Source organism: Coregonus lavaretus (assembly GCF_964263955.1).
Source record: "Coregonus lavaretus genome assembly, chromosome: 33".
NCBI lineage: Eukaryota > Metazoa > Chordata > Actinopteri > Salmoniformes > Salmonidae > Coregonus > Coregonus lavaretus.
In genome coordinates this window covers 34,143,952-34,164,875 of record NC_140020.1, presented here as the reverse complement: position 1 = coordinate 34,164,875, position 20,924 = coordinate 34,143,952, and the positions used below count along the sequence as shown (strand labels likewise).

Sequence of the window (20,924 nt, the reverse complement as noted above, 5' to 3'; positions counted from 1 at the left end):
CCCCTTGATTGGTCGTCAACGGTCAACGTTACTGGTCTTGGAACTCATGTGTTCACCAGAAACGGCTTCTGGTAAACTGTTTGCCACTAGTGGCAATAAATATTATTGTTGCCAAAGGCTTGCTGCAGATTCACCACTAGCATTTGCAAACTTCTGGCAACATTTTGTGGCACACTATTTAGTTTGCAGCAAATTTGCCACAAACTTGCAGGAAGTTTGTAGCAACAAATACATTTTTGTAATTTTTATGGTTGTTTGATCAATAGGTTTGTAAAGTTCCCAAATGTAAGAGGACTCCCGTGGTATTTACATATTTGCAGAAATCCATTCAGGTGGCTTTTGGCGAATGGCGTTCTAATGATTTAAAGTCGCGCTGTTGCAACTGCCTGTACAGTCCTGGTCAAAAGTTTTGAGAATGACACAAATAATAATTTTCACAAAGTCTGCTGCCTCAGTTTTGATGATGGCAATTTGCATATACTCCAGAATGTCATGAAGAGTGCTCAGATGAATTGCAATTAATTGTAAAGTCCCTCTTTGCCATGAAAATGAACTTAATCCCCAAAAAAACATTTCCACTGCATTTCAGCCCTGCCACAAAAGGACCAGCTGTCATCATGTCAGTGATTCTCTCGTTAACACAGGTGAGAGCGTTGACGAGGACAAGGCTGGAGATCACTCTGTCATGCTGATTGAGTTAGAATAACAGACTGGAAGTTTAAAAGGAGGGTGGTGCTTGAAATCATTGTTCTTCCTCTGTTAACCATGGTTACCTGCAAAGAAACACGTGCCGTCATCATTGCTTTGCACATATAGGGCTTCACAGGCAAGGATATTGCTGCTAGTAAGATTGCACCAAAACCAACCATTTATCGGATCATCAAGAACTTCAAGGAGAGAGGTTCAATTGTTGTGAAGAAGGCGTCAGGGCGCCCAAGAAAGTGCCAGGACCGTCACCTAAAGTTGATTCAGCTGAGGGATCGGGGCACCACCAGTGCAGAGCTGGCTCAGGAATGGCAGCAGGCAGATGTGAGTCCATCTGCACGCACAGTGAGGCAAAGACTTTTGGAGGATGGCCTGGTGTCAAGAAGGGCAGCAAAGAAGCCACTTCTCTCCAGGAAAAACATCAGGGACAGACTGATATTCTGCAAAGGGTACAGGGATTGGACTGCTGAGGACTGGGGTAAAATCATTTTCTCTGAGAAATCCCCTTTCCGATTGTTTGGGGCATCCGGAAAACACCTTGTCGGGAGAAGACAAGGTGAGCGCTACCATCAGTCCTGTGTCATGCCAACAGTAAAGCATCCTGAGACCATTCATGTGTGGGGTTGCTTCTCAACCAAGGGAGTGGTCTCACTCACAATTTTGCCTAAGAACACAGCCATGAATAAAGAATGGTACCAACACATCCTCTGAGAGCAACTTCTCCCAACCATCCAATAACAGTTTGGTGACGACCAATGCCTTTTCCAGCATGATTGAGCACCTTGCCATAAGGCAAAAGTGATAACTAAGTGGCTCGGGGAACAAAACATCTACATTTTGAGTCCATGGCCAGAAAACTCCCCAGACCTTAATCCCATTGAGAACTTGAGGTCGATCCTCAAGAGGCAGGTGGACAAACAAAAACCCACAAATTCTGACAAACTCCAAGCATTGATTATGCAAGAATGGGCTGCCATTAGTCAGGATGTGGCCCAGAAGTTAATTGGCAGCATGCCAGGGCGGATTGCAGAGGTCTTGAAAAAGAAGGGTCAACACTGCAAATATTGACTCTTTGCATAAACTTAATGTAATTGTCAATAAAAGCCTTTGACACTCATGGAATGCTTGTAATTATACTTCAGTATACCATAGTAACATCTGACAAAAATATCTCATAACACTGAAGCAGCAAACTTTGTGAAGACCAATACTTGTGTCATTCTCAAAACCTTTGACCATGACTGTAGACACACAGTCCAGTTCAAAGTAAATGATGGCAGCCCTGTGTGGCAAATGGCTTGTTTGCATAAAGGCAGACTGTAGCTTTGATTGGCTATGGCACACCGGTCTGCGTAGACTCTGGTCCTGGACGAGACAGATGTTTTTATTAGGTTTTATTTACTGCAGTGTCTATTAATTGTCCAAACTCAAGGCCGCTTTCCCACTCTATATTGCTATATAATTTTCACAAATGCTTTAGTATATGTAATTCCCAAACATTCTAAGAATTTATGAAAATGTGAAAATGACCGTATTTAAGTGCTCGCTTGTCAGATTTTTTTTTTAAAGTGTAATATTCTTCCTGGGGGTGTACAGTATGTGAACAGATTTAAATAAGATTTCATGTTGCTAAAATGCTGTCAGTTCCACTTTAAGATCGCTCTTTTAACTCACACTCTGTCAATCTTTTCCTCTTGTGTTGATCTTCAGTTGTACAATTTGATAACTTATATATGTTTTTCTAATCGTGTTCATCTCACCTTTAACAACCAAAAAGTTATAAAAAGTCAGGAGCTGTTCTTCTGCATGACTCTCTCTCTCTCTCTCTCTCTCTCTCTCTCTCTCTCTCTCTCTCTCTCTCTCTCTCTCTCTCTCTCTCTCTCTCTCGCAATTCAATTTCAATTTAAGGGCTTTATTGGCATGGGAAACGTATGTTAACATTGCCAAAGCAAGTGAAGTAGATAGTAAACATAAGTGAAATAAACAATACATATTAACAGTAAACATTACACTCAGAAGTTCCAAAAGAATTAAGACATTTCAAATGTCATATTATGTATATATACAGTGTTGTAACAATGTGCAAATAGTCTCTCTCTCTTTCTCTCTCTCTCTCTCCAGTATCTCTCCAGGACATTACTATGAGGAAGGCGTTTAGGAGCTCCACCATCCAGGACCAGCAGCTGTTTTCCCGACAGTCGCTGCCCATCCCCCTGCAGGAGACGTTTGACCTCTGCGAGCAGCCACCACCCCTCAACATCCTCACACCCTACAGGTTAGCATCACAGCAACCTCTCTCCAGATTGGGTAGTGTTATTGCAACCTGACACCTTATTAGTCAGCACCTGAACAGCCCATAGCCTATAAACATACCATGATGTCATTGGTAAGAACCTCTTCAATATCACGCCCCATTGGTTAGAATCTTAGTCTGTCTGTGTGTCTGTGTGTGATAACACTACTGATGCAACCACTGCATTATTGATCACACCAAGCAAATACTACCAGGCCAATAGCAGCTTTGACCTGAGAGGGAAAACTCTGCCTGGTGGATCTTTATACTGTGTTCATGCTTGCTTGCTTGGTTCTCCGTTTGTGTGTGTGCGTGTGTGCGTGCACGTGTGTGTGTACACTCCCCTGCAGACGTGTGAATGTGTGTGTATCCTTATCAATATTTTTGTGTCTCTTCACACTCTGTCTGTCTTGGCTGTTAGCTCAGGTTGCAGGCGAGAGAGAGAGAGAGAGTCAGCTGGAGATAAATAATCCATAATGAAACCCCAGCCAGCAGTCCGGGCCTTTTATTTTTCTGGGTTCTCAGTTTAATAGTGTGGGTTTAATAGCTGTATGGCTCAGTGTCTGTTTCTTTTCTAGGATAGATGTCGGCTGTTGAGCTAGTCTATACTGAGAAGCAGCTGTAGATATCACTATGGACTGCATACAGACAGACCCCTTTACCCAGCATGCTCTCTGACCACTTCTGAAGGACTCCTGGACCACTTTTTGAGTTTCTGTCCTCTCTTTCATTCCATGCCCCCCCTTTCTTCTTTTCTTTCTCTCTCGCTCCTGAACTTCTCACCAGGGGGCTGTCTGTCACCTCAGGCTGTTATTCTTCAGATCCAGCTGCTGTTGCCCTGTCACACACATTAAGAGGTGCATTATGGGTTATGTAACCCTGTAATGGATTCCCTCGTCACAGGTGGTTTTGAAGTGATGATTGCCTCCTTCCAGTTGTATTATTCCTGGTCATGGGTGAAGTTAGGATGAAATAAAAAGACAAATTAAAAGATAAAAAGAGAGAGGTCAAACTTGACCCTCATCAGCCTTCTCTGGTTTGCAACGCTCCGAGTAGCAGTCACCCATAGGCGCAGATCAGCAAACTGACCTTAAATCAGTGTCTAGGGGTAACTCTGGTTTCCTACTGCTCCTACAGGGATGATGGTAAGGAGGGGCTGAAGTTCTACACCAACCCCTCCTACTTCTTTGACCTGTGGAGAGAGAAGATGCTGCAAGACACAGAGGACAAGAGGAAAGAGAAGAGGAAACAGAAGGTAAGGAAGGGCTGCCATTGGCCAGTGGGCCGGGCCATCACCAGCATCCTGTCTACTTATTGGAGGATTCAGCGTGGTGTTGTTTGGCCATTGGTACTTAGCTGAGGTGCTGTGTCACCAAGTAGCTTCTGGACCCTAACTCATTTCAGATCAGCTCTCCCTATTATAGCCTTAATCTCAGCCATTATGAGCTCAATATTGGAACTGTTCTTGGGTCAGAATTGCCTCTATTATTAGCATCTAGAACTACAGACCATATATAGTACCAGTCAAACAATTGGACACACCTACTCATTCAAGGGTTTTTCTTTATTTTTACTATTTTCTACATTGTAGAATAATAGTGAAGACATCAAAACTATGAAATAACACATATGGAATCATGTAGTAACCAAAAAAGTGTTAAACAAATCAGAATATATTTGACATTTGAGATTCTTCAAAGTAGCCACCCTTTCCCTCAATGACAGCTTTGCACACTCTTGGCATTCTCTCAACCAGCTTCATGAGGTAGTCACCTGGAATGCATTTCAATTAACAGGTGTGCCTTGTTAAAACTTAATTTGTGGAATTTCTTTCCTTCTTAATGCGTTTGAGCCAATCAGTTGTGTTGTGACAAGGTAGGGGTGGTATACAGCAGATAGCCCTATTTGGTAAAAGTCCATATTATGGCAAGAACAGCTAAAATAAGCAAAGAGAAATGACAGTCCATCATTACTTTAAGAAATGAAGGTCAGGCAATCCGGAAAAGTTGAAGAACTTTGAACGTTTCTTCAAGTGCAGTCGCAAAAACCATGAAGCGCTATGATGAAACTGGCTCTCATGAGGACCGCCACAGGAAAGGAAGACCCAGAGTTACCTCTGCTGCAGAGGATAAGTTCATTAGAGTTAACTGCACCTCAGATTGCAGCCCAAATAAAATATTCACGGAGTTCAAGTAACAGACACATCTCAACATCAACTGTTCAGAGGAGACTGCGTGATTCAGGCCTTCATGGTCGAATTGCTGCAAAGAAACCACTACTAAAGTACACCAATAAGATGAAAAGACTTGCTTGGACCAAGAAACACGAGCAATGGACATTAGACTGGTGGAAATCTGTCCTTTGGTCTGATGAGTCCAAATTTGAGATTTTTGGTTCCAACCGCCGTGTCTTTGTGAGACGCAGAGTAGGCGAACGGATGATCTCCATATGTGTGGTTCCCACCGTGAAGCATGGAGGAGGAGGTGTAATAGTGTCACCAGCAAAGCACCCACACACCGTCTGTGATTTATTTAGAATTCAAGGCACACTTAACCAGCATGGCTACCACAGCATTCTGCAGCGATACACCATCCCATCTGGTTTGCGCTTAGTGGGACTATCATTTGTTTTTCAACAGGACAATGACCCAAAACACACCTCCAGGCTGTGTAAGGACTATTTGACCAAGGAGAGTGATGGAGTGCTGCATCAGATGACCTGGCCTTCACAATCACCTGACCTCAACCCAATTGAGATGGTTTGGGATGAGTTGGACTGCAGAGTGAAGGAAAAGCAGCCAACAAGTGCTCAGCATATGTGGGAACTCCTTCAAGACTTTTGGAAAAGCATTCCTCATGAAGCTGGTTGAGAGAATGCCAAGAGTGTGCAAAGCTGTCATCAAGGCAAAGGGTGGCTACTTTGAAGAATATAAAAAATATATATATATATTTTGATTTGATTAACACTTTTTTGGTTACTACATGATTCCATATGTGTTATTTCATAGTTTTGATGTCTTCACTATTATTCTACAATGTAGAAAATAGTACAAATAAAGAAAAACCCTTGAATGAGTAGGTGTGTCCAAACTTTTGACTGGTACTGTATGTGGCGAAGGAGACAGTGAAATGAATGAGAACACTGTAGTCTGTGGTCAGCGATTCATACAAACACACACACACAAACACAGAAACACACTGGTCAATATGGGTCAGTGGGGTGGAGAAAGATGGGGTGAGCATAAATCACTGAGATACAGAGTGACTTCAGTATATCGACCCAATAGCATACTCTACACACTCACACACACACACACGGATCCATTAACTATGTATCTCTGTAATAGTTGAGCATTAGGGAGGGAAGGATACAGAGTGGTTCTCTGTTGTCTAGTTATTTACTCTAATTAATGTTTGGATCTGCCCTCTCTCTGCCCTCGCACCTCATGAGGGAGCCTTTGTTTGTCCTTAGAGACACTCAAACTGTACACACACACATATGCATACACCCACATACCGTACACACAATTGCTCTCATGAGGGAGAACACTGTGTATACTCAGTGAGATTTACAGACACTCATAGTGAACACACACACACACACAATCATGAGGGAGTGTTTGTGTGTCCTCCGAGATCTCCTCCTTCCCTCTCCCCCCACAGTCCCTAAATTACAGAGCAGTCAGCTCCTGTGCAGATGGAGGGGTCTCCCGCGGCTAGCCACAGGGGCTCCCTACGATGCTACTCAGCACCAGCTTGTCTCTCCACGCTTGATAGGTGGGCTATAGCCCTCTCTTCACCATAACCATCCAATCAGAGCCCAACGTGGTTAGATTTTCGAGCACAACCAACCAATGAGGAGGGAGCTTCCAGAGGGAACCCTGCTAGAGAGGTTTGGGGATATAAAAATTGAGGTTTGGGTTTTTGTGGTGGTGATGAATGGTTCAGTCACAAGACACAGTCAGGGAACAGGGGACAGTAACAGTCACACCACAGTGTGTTTAGAGAAGGACTGGGAATACAGAAATTGTATACAGAAATATTTCACAGAACAATATATAGCTAGAACAGTATTTAATAGGACTTTTTTGGTGTAGACAGAGTATTGAGTTGGGATGGTGGGGAGTTGAGGCCAGATCCCAGTCTCATAAAATACCTAACTCAGTGGGGTTATAAAGCCCTATTAATTTCCCCTGCACCACAATACACTGGCAGCCATTATAGTACAGAGTGCAGACCACGTACAAAGAGCGAGGATGGCAGCCCACTGAGCCCAGGGAGGGAGGATTACTGGACTTTACACACAGTTCTGGTTTGGGTTCAGACACATCATGAGATACAGCCATTCAACTACAGGATAGTGAGTTAAGAAGAGAGAGAGAGAGAGAGAGCCTTGCTATTGAGAAAGGCCACCGTAGGCAGACCTGGCTCTCAAGAGAAGACAGGCTATGTGCACACTGCCCACAAAATGAGGTGGAAACTGAGCTGCACTTCCTAACCTCCTGCCAAATGTATGACCATATTAGAGACACATATTTCCCTCAGATTACAGCGATCCACAAAGAATTAGAAAACAAACCCAATTTTGATAAACTCCCTTATCTACTGGGTGAAAAACCACAGTGTGCCATCACAGCTGCAAGATTTGTGACCTGTTGCCACAAGAAAAGGGCAACCAGTGAAGAACAAACACCATTGTAAATACAACCCATATTTATGTTGATTTATTTTCCCATTTGTACTTTAACTATTTGCACATTGTTACAACACAGTATATATACATAATATGACATTTGAAATGTCTTTATTCTTTTGAAACTTCTGAGTGTAATGTTTACTGTTAATATTTATTGTTTATTTCACTTTTGTTTACTATCTACTTCACTTGCTTTGGCAATGTTAACACACGTTTCCCATGCCAATAAAGCCCTTAAATTGAAATTGAATTGAATTGAGAGAGAGAGAGAGAGAGAGAGAGAGAGAGAGAGAGAGAGAGAGAGAGAGAGAGAGAGAGAGAGAGAGAGAGAGAGAGAGAGAGAGAGAGAGAGAGAGAGAGAGAGAGAGAGAGACTCAATACTTTGTAGGGACACCTTTTGCAGCAATTACAGCTGCAAGTCTCTTGGGGTATGTCTCTATAAGCTTGTTACATCTAGCCACTGGGATTTTTGCCCATTCTTCAAGGCAAAACTGCTCCAGCTCCTTCAAGTTGGATGGGTTCCGCTGGTGTACAGCAATCTTTAAGTCATACCAGAGATTCTCAATTGGATTGAGGTCTGGCCTTTAACTAGGCAATTCCAATACATTTAAATGTTTCCCCTTAAACCACTCGAGTGTTGCTTTAGCAGTATCCTTAGGGTCATTGTCCTGCTGGAAGGTGAACCTCCGTCCCAGTCTCAAATCTCTGGAAGACTGAAACAGGTTTCCCTCAAGAATTTCCCTGTATTTAGCGCCATCCATCATTCCTTCAATTCTGACCAGTTTTCCAGTCCCTGCCGATGAAAAACATCGGATGGTGTTCTCGGGGTGATGAGAGGTGTTGGGTTTGCGCCAGACATAGTGTTTTCCTTGATGGCCAAAAAGCTCAATTTTAGTCTCATCTGACCAGAGTACCTTCTTCCATATGTTTGGGGAGTCTTCCACATGCCTTTTGGCGAACACCAAACGTGTTTGCTTATTTTTTTCTTGAAGCAATGGCTTTTTTCTGGCCACTCTTCCGTAAAGCCCCACTCTGTGGAGTGTACGGCTTAAAGTGGTCCTATGGACAGATACTCCAATCTCCGCTGTGGAGCTTTGCAGCTCCTTCAGGGTTATCTTTGGTCTCTTTGTTGCCTCTCTGATTAATGCCCTCCTTGCCTGGTCTGTGAGTTTTGGTGGGCGGCCCTCTCTTGGCAGGTTTGTTGTGGTGCCATATTCTTAGCATTTTTTAATAATGGATTTAATGGTGCTCCGTGGGATGTTCAAAGTTTCAGATTTTTTTTTTATAACCCAACCCTGATCTGTACTTCTCCACAACTTTGTCCCTGACCTGTTTGGAGAGCTCCTTGGTCTTCATGGTGCCGCTTGCTTGTTGGTGCCCCTTACTTAGTGGTGTTGCGGACTCTGGGGCCTTTCAGAACAGGTGTATATATACTGAGATCATGTGACAGATCATGTGACACTTAGATTGCACACAGGTGGACTTTATTTAACTAATTATGTGACTTCTGAAGGTAATTGGTTGCACCAGATCTTATTTACGGGCTTCATAGCAAAGGGGGTGAATACATATGCACGCACCACTTTTCTGTTATTTATATTTTAGAATTCTTTGAAATAAGTAATTTTTTTCATTTAACTTCACCAATTTGGACTATTTTGTGTATGTTCATTACATGAAATCCAAATAAAAATCCATTTCAATTACAGGTTGTAATGCAACAAAATAGGAAAAACTCCAAGGGGGATGAATACTTTTGCAAGGCACTGTAGATAGATAGATAGATAGATAGATAGATAGATAGATAGATAGATAGATAGATAGATAGATAGATAGATAGATAGATAGATAGATAGATAGATAGATAGATAGATAGATAGATAGATAGATAGATAGATAGATAGATAGATAGATAGATAGATAGATAGATAGATAGATAGATAGATAGATAGATAGATAGATAGATAGATATCTAAGGGTGTCGTCAGGTTGAGTGTGTGTCCATGACTCATTATAAGACTTACACTCGCTTGTTGAGCTCATTGAATAATGCAGCTACATCAGCTTAATATGCCTCTCAAGTAGAGGTGTGTGTGATAGAGATAGTGTACAAGCATCTCTAGAACATCTTTGAGGATATCAGGGAACTTTTTTCCATTACTGCCCTCAAACACAGTGTTACCGGTCAGGTTCCCCACCCCATGCTCCAACCCCCCTACCCCTCATTGGGGTTGCCATAGCAACCCTACATTGTATTGCCGTGCTGAGCTGGCCAGAGACTGAAAGCAGATGCAGTAAGATGGAGAGACAGACACACTGTCAATAAGCAGCGATGGCCACAGCTAATGCACACATCACTGCGTGTTACACTGTCTGGCAAACACATACAGATAGGCTACATGGGGATGTAATCTTGGACAAGGGGCTACGCTATAGCTATGTGTGTTGTTTCTGGAGCTACTAGGGCACAGGACAGTTATATTTGACATAGGGAAGTATATGTACCTGCTGTATATATTCTTATGAAGGATTACTGCCCCTTTCTAATACATCTAGACACCTGAAACCTCTCATGCCTTAGCTAGTATCCCTCTCTTCCCTACCTCCCACTCTTCCCTACCTCCCTCTCTCTTTCCCTTCGTCCTCTCCTCTGTCTCTGTTGTCTCTGACTCTGTGCAGATGGAATTGCCTTTTCATGTGTGGCCGGCAGGCCTTATCAGAGTCCCCTCTGAACCCCCTCCCCTCCTCGCCCCCCCAGAGGTAAGACTGCCCCGCCCCTCACCCCTCAGACCCCGTCCTGGGACCCTCAGGTTAGCCTGCTGCCCCTCTATCTACCCCTCTCCTTTTGCCTTTGCCGTTCCTCACGGCAGTACATTAGATCCCCACTAATTCTGCTTCAAACCCCTGCTACTTACCAGGAAACCCTTGCTAATTACCTCCCTAACTACGAGGTGCACCTGAGATGATCACTGGCTGGCCGCTAGTTGGATTCTGCTTATATCACAGGGATTGTAACCTTTTGGGTTAACCTGCCGCCCTCGTCCCTCACCTGCACCCGGGACCACTGTGTGGTGCCCACTAACACAGACCCCTCCCTCCACTCTTTGGGTTTCTTTGGGTTTCCACTAACTGCCAGGATGGTTGTGATCTGATGTCAGAGCTTGGTCTTAATCACATATTTCTCACTGTACTTCACTACCTGTACTTTACAAGTAGGTATTTTCTACAATGTACTTAGTATACAGTCTCCATGCTAATGACCTAATGATGATTAGGTAACTGTACCAGGCTGTAAAGGGGACCATAGCTCCCCTCCTTCCCACGCCCAGGCTGGGTTAGGACCTCCACAGGGGAGTAGAGAGACCGCTGGGGGTGGCATTATGCTAAGCCTGTCACATTACACACACACACTCACACACACTGTATATACACACACACACACTCCTGTGCCACTGCCACATTCAGATGAAGGAGGACTGCATGAGTTAGTCATACAGGGCCCTGACATCAGCCACATTTATAACATCAGCATAATGGCCTCTGATTAATCGTGGCTAATCAATGTGCATTACTTTTAGGATTCATTATGTTTCCTTCTCTCTGCTGTGTGACTACTGACTACCCTGGGCACCACAGGGACAGGGTGGGGGCGGGGTCAACTACAATTAGCCAAACACAACGAGGCTGACACCGGCCCAATACATGTCTCGTCAAATCACAACCCGACGTTGTGTCACACGCCCACCTGATTGTCTGTCACACAAATGAGCATGTGTCACAGAAACAAACTACACTGAACAAAAATATGAACGCAACATGTATATTTTGTGCTCAAATTTGTTTCCATCCCTGTTAGTGAGCATTTCTCATTTGCCAAGATAATCCATCCACCTGACAGGTGTGGCATAACAAGAAGCTGATTAAACAACATGATCATTACACTGGGGGAAATTGTGTTGGGGACAATAAAATACCACTTTAAATGTGCAGTTTTGTCACACAACACATTGCCACAGATGTCTCAAGTTTTTAGGGAGTGTGCAATTGGCATGCTGACTGCAGGAATGTCCACCAGAGCTGTTGCCAGAGAATTTAATGTTCATTTCTCTACCATAAGCTGCCTCCAACGTCGTTTGAGAGAATTTGACAGTATGTCCAACTGGCCTCATAACCGCAGACCACGTGAAACCACGCCAGCCCAGGACATTCACATCCGGCTTCTTCACCTGCGGGGTCGTCTGAGGGGGGGTGCTGAGGAATATTTTTGTCTGTAATAAAGTCATTTTGTGGGGAAAAAATATATTCTGATTGGCAGGGCCTGGCTGCCAAGTGGGTGGGCCTATGCCCTCCAAGGCCCACCCATGGCTGCACATTTATATTTTTGTTCAGTATGACGACACAACATGAGTTCTCTGCATGAGTTAGATTAGAGTTACACTGTACTTACTAACAGGAATGTTGATTGATCAACAATCGATCAAGCAATTTTTTGTGCGTGCGTGTGTTATTAATTCTACAGTACATACAGTGCATTGGGAAAGTGTTCAGACCCCTTGACTTTTTCCACATTTTGTTACTTTACAGCCTTATTCTAAAATGGATTAAATTGTTTTTTCCCCTCATCAATATACACACAAAATACCCCATAATGACAAAGCAAAAACAGGTTTTTAGAAATTTGTGCAAATCTATTAAAAATACAAAACTGAAATATCAAATTTACATACATAAGTGTTCAGAGCCTTTACTCAGTACTTTGTTGAAACACCTTTGGCAGCGATTACAGCCTCGAGTCGTCTTGGGTATGATGCTACAAGCTTGGCACACCTATATTTGGGGAGTTTCTCCCATTCTTCTCTGCAGATCCTCTCAAGCTCTGTCAGGTTGGATGGGGATCGTCACTGCACAGCTATTTTCAAGTCTCTTCAGAGATGTTCGATCGCCGGCTAAACCCGGACGATGCTGGGCCAATTGTGCGCCGCCCTATAGGACCTCATGGCTTGGTTTTTGCTCTGTCATGCACTGTCAACTGTGGGACCTTATATAGACAGGTGTGTGCATTTCCAAATCATGTCCAATCAATTGAATTGACCACAAATGGACTCCAATCAAGTTGTAGAAACATCTCAAGGATGATCAATGGAAACAGGATGCACCTGAGCTCAATATCGAGTCTCATAGCAAAGGGTCTGAAAACGTATGTAAATAAGGTATTTCTGTTTTGTTTTTTTATGTGCAAACATTTCTAAAAACCTGTCTTTGCTTTGTCATTATGGGGTATTGTGTATAGATTGATGAGGAAAACAATTGATTTAATCAATTTTAGAATAAGACTAATGTAACAAAATGTGGAAAAAGTAAAGGGGTCTGAATACTTTCCGAATGCACTGTATGGTCACATACAGTCCAGTCCAGCGATGTGACCTCCACCTGCTATGTCTCACAACTCCAGATATTTTACTGCATATTCATCTAAACCATTGTCTCACAACAACTATTTGTTATATCTTAGTGCATCATAAGTGTCTCATTATGCTTGTGTGTAGGATGTTTAAGCAAGGTGTTACATTAAGATTATAAAAACAATAACATGTGCCTAATTAGCATAATGATTTGAGGCAGATGCTTTGTTTAACTAAAGTGTTTGGCCACATTGTTGAGATTTCTGCTGGATAGCAACAGAGTAGAAACACCAACTGTCTTTGTGTAGGATGTTGTTGGTGGTAAGCTAGCCAGGTGTTTCTATGAAGGATGACTCCCTCTTGTTATTTTGCTGCCTTGTGCTTCCTTCCTTCCATGGCGCTAACCATGTTGTGCTAATGCTAAACAACTTTGTCATGTGTTTGTTGTGTCAGGCTGCACTGTGTTGTGCATGGGGTGCTTGCTTTGTGCTTTTTGTGTGTTCAAATAGGCTATTTTCTTTTATGTTGAATTCTTGTTTTGTACTGTCTCTTCATTATCTTTGTATGGCTGAACAGCTCTGTTATCTTTGAGTTTGTTTGGCGCTGCGTGTGTGTGTATGCGCTCCAGTCCACTCTGTCATTTGGTTTGTAAGTGGTGAATGTCAAATTGTATGTTTTGCGCTCTATCGCTGTGTCTGACTGCGCTGCCATGGAGTCCAGCTGTGTCATGTCATTTTGTGTTTAACAGAGTTTTGCTTCCTCATCTGTTTCAATGCTCTGCTGCTGCTGTCCTATTTTTGCTACGCTCAGCAGCCAGTGGTGTTGCGTTCTATTGCGCTGTGTGGTGTTAATTTGTGCGCCCCTGGTGCTTCTCTTGTCATTTTGTTCTTGTAGTTGCAGGACCCCCGCATGTATGATCAGGTCTATAGGTACTTAGACCTCCCTGGGCAGGTATGTGATCTCATTACAAACCGTGTGTCTTCCAGTATCAGTGTGTGACGTGTTGGCAGCTCTTAGTCCCTAGAACAACATTTAGACATGCTATAATGCATTATAAAGACCTAACATCACTTTCTCAGTGCTGTAGATATGGGAACTAGGGAATCTGTAGTGTGTTTGGGCAAAAATGCATAAATTACTAAAGTACAGTAACATTTAATTGACTATTATTTGGATCTTATCTTTTTTAAACTTTGGTGTAAAATACACACAATGTTTTGTGTGGTACTGTACATGTAAGAAGCCCTGTAATGTAAATGTCAGCATTGTCTTGTTCTACCCAGTCAGTCAGTCCTTTCTCACCTACTCTAAGTTCTGCCTTCAACTTCTTCTGTCTTGTGTGCCACCTTCTGTGTGTCCTGTTTATATACACTGCATTCGGAAAGTATTCAGACCCCTTTACTTTTACAGCATTACGTTACAGCATTATTCTAAAATGGATTTAATAGTTTTTTCCCCTCATCAATCTACACACAAACCCCATAATGACAAAGAAAAACAGGTTTTTAGACATTTTGGGGGGGGGAAACGGAAGAAAAAAAAATCTGACCCTTTACTCAGTACTTTGTTGAAGCACCTTTGGCCACAGAGTTCTATCTTGGTTTCATCAGACAAGAGCATCTTGTTTCTCATGGGGGCTGTCATGTGCCTTTTACTGAGGAGTGACTTCTGTCTGGCCACTGTACCATAAAGGCCTGATTGGTGGAGTGATGCAGATATGGTTGCTTTGTCATTATGGGGTATTGTGTGTAGATTTCTTTGTCCATTTAATCAATTTTAGAATAAGGCTGTAACGTAACAAAATATGCAAAAAGGGAAGTGGTCTGAATACTTTCCGAATGCACTGTATGTGTAGACTGAGCATCCTATTCCTATGTGAGTAGAATGAGCATCCTACTCTGTTTCTATGTAAATATACCATATTGCTTAGTCTCCAATGAAAATGAGAGGAGTCGCTATGACAACAGCAGCTGTGCAAACCCAAGAGCGGAAATTATATTTGCTTATGAGGCTTTACTGGAGTGTGTGTGTGTATGTGTGCTTGCCGCCTGGATGATGGATCTTTAGTTTTTAGTTATTGGCACAGAAATGTATGCATCTCTCCCTCACTCTCTCTATTCAAACCTCTCTCTCCCTCTCTCTCTCTCTCTATTCAATCCTCTCTCTCTCTCTCTCTCTCTCTCTCTCTCTCTCTCCCTCAATCTCTCTATTCAATCTCTTTTCTCTCTTTTCTCTCTCTCTCTCGCTCTCTCTCTCTCTCTCTCTCTCTCTCTCTCTCTCTCTCTCTCTCTCTCTCTCTCTCTCTCTCTCTCGCTCTCTCTCTCTCTTTCTCTCTAAATGTAAAATAAACAGATAGTTATTCCCCCTACTTGTGATCAAAGCAGACATGACTGGTTAAATGAGGTGTATAGGAAACTTCAATGAAGTTCTGTGTTTCTGTCTAATAGTTCTGTGCAGATTAAAACTCTAGTTTATCCCTCTCTTGCCTCTGTCCTCTCTTCCCTCTCTATCTTCCTCCCTCCCTCCCTCCCTCCCTCCTCCTCCAGGTAAGGGGAAATGACCGTACTCTGGAGACTGAGAAGGTACCGCGGGCGCCTCACGACCGGAAGAAGGAGTGGCAGAAACTGGCACTCGGGGCGGAGCTAGCTGAGGACAACTCTGAGGAAGCCTTAAAAGAAAGAGAGGCTAACGGCTCCGCCACCTACCACGACAGGTCTGGGTGAGTGTGTGTGTGCGCATCCTTGTATCTCTGTATATGGAGCACTGTGGAACGCTATTAAACCCCAACGCTACTCTATATGGAGCATTTGTGACCCCCTCTCTCTCTCTCAGAGCTCCAATGTACTTGGAAGGGATGGACGGGCCGTTCTCCCTAGCAGCGTTGCCCTACAGTCAAATGAACAAGCTGCTGAACCGTCCTGGGGACAGAATGTACACGCGACCCCACGACCCCCCACCACTGCCCCCCATGCACACTCTGGGAGACATCAAACCCCCCTCCATGATCAGGTGGGTAACACACACAGAGGCAGAGACACACATACCCACACACACGCACACAAAGGCACTCACACCCACACAACGGAGAACGCATTACCACATGGGAGTGTCTCCCCACCACCTCTTTGGCTCTCTGGCTTTGTGACTCTGAGGACGCTTTTCACTCCAAGTGCATACAAATCTCATTTTTTTGTTTTCAGTTCTTTTCTCTACTCTGTTGCTCTGTTTTCTAGCCAATTGTGTTAACTCTAATGATGGGATGCGAGCGGCTGAAGGTGTGTTTCCATCCCCAGACTTTTGTGCTCCGTTGGAGCGTGGGCAGAAGAAAAGAGGGAAGGATGAACAGATGGATGGGTGGGCTGGGAGGGGAGGGGGGATAGTGGATCGAAGTTGAGGACAGAGGGAGCTGTGGAGGGGATCGATAAGGTGCTGAGGCTAGCGAGGGCCGAGGCAGACGTTTTCCCTGTAGAGCAAACACAGCCCTTACTGTTCCAATCTCTGGAGCGATCAGAGAAGAGGGGATAAGGAAACTGGAGCAGAGGAGAAATGTGCCATTGATTCTCACTGTTGCTGTTTCTATCCAGTTTCTCTCTCTTTTGCTCTCTCTCCTCTCTCCCCCATCTCTCCTTTTGCTCTTTCCTCCCCATCTCTCATTTTGTTCTCTCTCCGGATTATTGTTGTGTTTCTATCTTTCTTTTGCCTTTTCTCTAGTTCTGTATAGACCATGCATGTCAGACTAATTTATCTAGATAGGTTTGATGCATGCAGTGTTTGGATGACTAGACATCAGTTATGTAATGCTTAGCATGACAAGTAAGTGTTAGTCAGGGACAGGAAGAGATTGGGAGAAATGGGGAGAGAGAGAGAACATGTCAGGAGAAATTACCTCAAAGAGCTTGAGAGAGAGAGAGAGAACCTGCAGTACACTCACCCTTTGTGTTGACCTTTGTTGTCAGCCCAGCCATATAGACTCTAGAGCAGTGTTTCCCAACCCTGGTCCTCGAGTACCCCCAACAGTACACATTTTTATTGAATCCCTGGACAAGCACATCTGATTCAACTTGTCAACTAATCATCAAGTCCTTAATTAGTTAATTGAGGTGTGTTTATCAAGGGCTACAACGAACTGTGTACTGTTGGGGGTACTCGAGGACCAGGGTTGTGAAACACGGCTCTAGATGGCGTCGGACATAACACAGTACAGCTAATTAGCTTGTTGCACTCTGAGTGTACAACAAGAGTTTAAAGCTAGATGTCTTTCTCCTTCTTGCTTCACTCTCCAACTCCCTGTTATCTCCGCTAGATTTCCTTCCATTTCTTGCTCTCTCTTGCCCCCCCCCGATTATAAGTTAGCTTCCGATTAACAGTATCTCTTTATCTTTGTTTCTCTCTCTCTTTCCGTCTCTCTCGCTCTCTCCTCAGCTCCAGTTCAGGTTTTTCAGACAGCAGACCCCAGTCTCCAGCACAGATGCACGGCTTCAACTCTAACACCCCTCCCCCTCCGCCTCCCCCCTTGCCCCCACCACCTCCCCCTTTGCCTTCCATGTCCGGGTCTGGCCCACGGGGCACCCCTCCTCCCCCTATCCCTCCTCTACCAGTCCAGCAGCAGCCCCCGGCCATCCCCCCTCCCCCCACCCCCCTCCAGATCGCCCCTGGCGTCCTACACCCTGCCCCTCCCCCCGTGGCCCCTCCCCTCCACCTCTCCTCCCCGGCCCGCCTCCAACAGGTCCTGGATAAGGGCCCGCGCCCTGGCCAATCAGATGGCACAGTGCTGCCCCCTCCCCCTCCTCCTCCTCTGCCTCTCCCAGGAGCACGGAGCTCCTCCCCCTGCCCGCCGGGCCCGCCCCCCGTGCCTTCGTTCCTGTCAGGTGCCGTGGGGTCCCCAGCCTCTCACTCCAGCGGGAAGAAACATTCTGCCAGCCTGCCACCCATCAGCGACGCACGCAGCGTCTTATTGGAGGCCATCCGGAAAGGTGGGTGGGGCCTCAGTGTATAAGCCAGTAGATCTGGGTATTGTGGTAATATGGTAGCATCCGAAGCTCAATGTGTGTGGTCATTGGACAGTTTTATAACAGAAGAAAGCTGTTCCACTCTGTCTTATAGGTTGCCGTAATCAAAAGTAGTGTTCCTTTTAAAGGTAACTAGCTAGCCGTTTGTCTTGTCCTTGATGTTGAGGACAGAGAAAGAGAGTTGGACTTATGTGACCTCTCCCTCTCTGCCTCCCTCCCCCCAGGTATCCAGCTCAGGAAGGTGGAGGAACAGAGGGAGCAGGAGGCGGCCAAACACGAACGTGTGGGGAACGACGTGGCCACCATCCTGTCCCGACGCATCGCCGTCGAGTACTCCGACTCGGAGGACGAGTCCGAGTTCGACGAGGGAGACTGGATGGAGTGAACGAGATGGAGGGAGAGGAGAAGAGAAGGGGACAGAGGGCAAAACTGTCGCCCAACTATACTCCCCATCCTTACAACCACTATCCTCTGTCAGTCCTGTTTTGCTTCCCTTTCATACACTACTCTACACCTCTCTCTGCCTCTCCCCCTCTCTCTCTCTCTCTCTCGCTCACTCTCTCTCTCTCTCTCTGTCAATTACTGTTCTTCTATGTGTGTTTGGATGAAAAGCTCCATGTCAGTTGTTTGTTCCACGTGTTCTGGTCGGAAGAGATTTTTGTACTCATTTTTCAACACTACTGCACATCGTTCAGTTGCTCTCATGTTCTTTTCCTTCTTTATCCTCCAATTGTATGAAATCCTCCTCGTGTACAGTTGTTTCAAAAATGAAAAATAACCAAACTGTTTTTTTCTTTTCGATAACCTTTTAAAGAAAAACTATTGATGAAGAACCACTCATTTTTTATTTCCTGTTTGTTTCTCGCTGTTCAGTATTAATGTAACAAGGTGGCATGACACTACTGTCCTTAGTACTATCCTGCCTCCTGGTGGGCCAAAGTGGAGGTGAATGGATTCTGTATTTTATTTTCTCTACTTTGAGTTTCTTTTCTAACAGAAAAACACATGCCGTTTTTAAATGGGCCAGTTGTTACCAATATGAACTACTTGAAGGATGGTAGCCATCCTGAATATCAGTCGGCTGTGGTTATTTGCTGAGGAGATTTATTGGAGTCGTTCTTTGTTTTTATATTATCAGCATTTGACTTATCACCTTAGAACAAGGAAAATATTGTGATGATGAGATGTTATGTGATGGTTGTTGTATGATTAAAGAAGGATAATGGTGAGATATTAGAATAATCAGAACCACTTAACAGTAGTTTCCCACTGGGCACACACTGGTTTAATCAACGTTGTTTCCACGTCATTTCAATTAAATTACGTTGAACCAACGTGGAATAGACGTTGAATTGAAGTCTTTGCCCAGTGTGGTCTGACCAACAAGAACCACTTTACAGTAGTGTCTGACCAATAAGAACCACTTTACAGAACCAATATCGAAGGCAGCTTATTTCCCAGGTTCCCCCTCTCTCTGTGTGTCAACTAACGAGAAGCCTTATCTCGTTTGACTCTAGAACACTAAATAAGGGCTCTGTTCAATCTGTATCACTGAAGCGTTACAGATTGTGCAATACACATTTTAAGGTAATTTCCAATTGCGCCGACAGGTGCTGCGTTTACTGTGAATGCAGTCTCCGCTAACTCGTGAATATTACCTTTCAATTTCAATCACGCTGTAACGCTGAACTTCAGCGATACAGATTGAAGAGAGCCTTAACAGTTGCTATGAAGAATTTAAATTAAATAATGCCGTTGGTCTACCTGTGTTTCTGCTGCCAAGGGGGCGGGGCCATGGTGAGAAAGAAGGAGTCATCTGCCTTCACGGCTCCCTTTGAAGAAGATGTCTACCGTCCTTTTCTTTCTTTCTCTTTCTTTTCTTTCTTTCGTTCTTTCTTCTACTTGCCTTACTCTTTGTACAGACATATCGTTGAGTTGATTAATGTATTGTGCTGTTACTACTTTTTTGCCTGCGCTGGTATGAATTAGCTGTTTCTATGTTTGGGGAGTGGGAGAGTGGAAAATGATACCTGTGTTAAAAAAAACTTATGTAACTGTTGACTGTAACAGTTTGCTTGAATTAATAAAAGTTAATGTTATGTTTCAGGAGTTGTTGTTATGTGTTTTATTAGTGTGACTTTTAACTATTAAGCTTTTATTAAACCTCATCCACTTTAATAGGATTTCTTCAACATTCTAAAGCTCCCATTGTTAAAAAATCCCCTTTTTAGCTGTGACTTCCAAAAGTTTTTTCACTGTAAACGCAAATCAGCTACATTTACCGCTTTCCCAACAAGTTAGACAAAATCATAGTGTATGGAATCTTAGTGTACTTCTCTGCTATTGGAAACAGAAAAAATATATATTCAACCAATCAAACGATACAGCTGTTTTAGTAACCGCATCAACTACATTTTCTCGACTTTTTTAAAACAAATGCTACTTTGACCACTTTCCAAACAAGTTAGACAAAAATTTAAAGCATATCAAATCTTAGTTTACTTCTCTGCTATTCAAATCTGAAATCAGAACAGAAATAACTTCTACCAATCAAGGTGTTTTAGCAATCGCATCAAATTCATTATATCATTTATTTTATTTTTATTTTTTACAAATAACATACATTTTGACCACTTTCCCAACAAGCTTATGAAACCGTATGAAAACTTGGTATAATAATCTGGTATAATATAAACACACATAACACATGAAAAAATATGTAGAATTGCAGGAAATTCACTTTAAAACTGCAACATTTTCTCTCTGCCAACAAGAGGGGTGTGAACAGTATGGGTTTGTTACTATGCCGATAAATTACAA

General features: G+C 43.7%; 1 protein-coding gene across 1 annotated transcript in view; it reads left to right on the top strand.

Moving 5' to 3' along the window:
- The window catches only part of LOC311108333 (actin-binding protein WASF1-like), a gene marked incomplete at both ends in the record, with an annotated part of 76,687 nt that extends 58,198 nt beyond the window's left edge, over positions 1–18,489 (top strand). The window contains 8 exons of the mRNA XM_084150961.1: positions 2,827–2,980; positions 4,136–4,253; positions 10,373–10,453; positions 13,990–14,046; positions 15,642–15,814; positions 15,928–16,104; positions 17,518–18,068; positions 18,329–18,489. Coding sequence (XP_084007087.1) covers positions 2,827–2,980; positions 4,136–4,253; positions 10,373–10,453; positions 13,990–14,046; positions 15,642–15,814; positions 15,928–16,104; positions 17,518–18,068; positions 18,329–18,489 — 1,472 coding nt within the window. The remainder of the gene's footprint in view (positions 1–2,826; positions 2,981–4,135; positions 4,254–10,372; positions 10,454–13,989; positions 14,047–15,641; positions 15,815–15,927; positions 16,105–17,517; positions 18,069–18,328) is intronic.
- Positions 18,490–20,924: the final 2,435 nt, after the last annotated feature.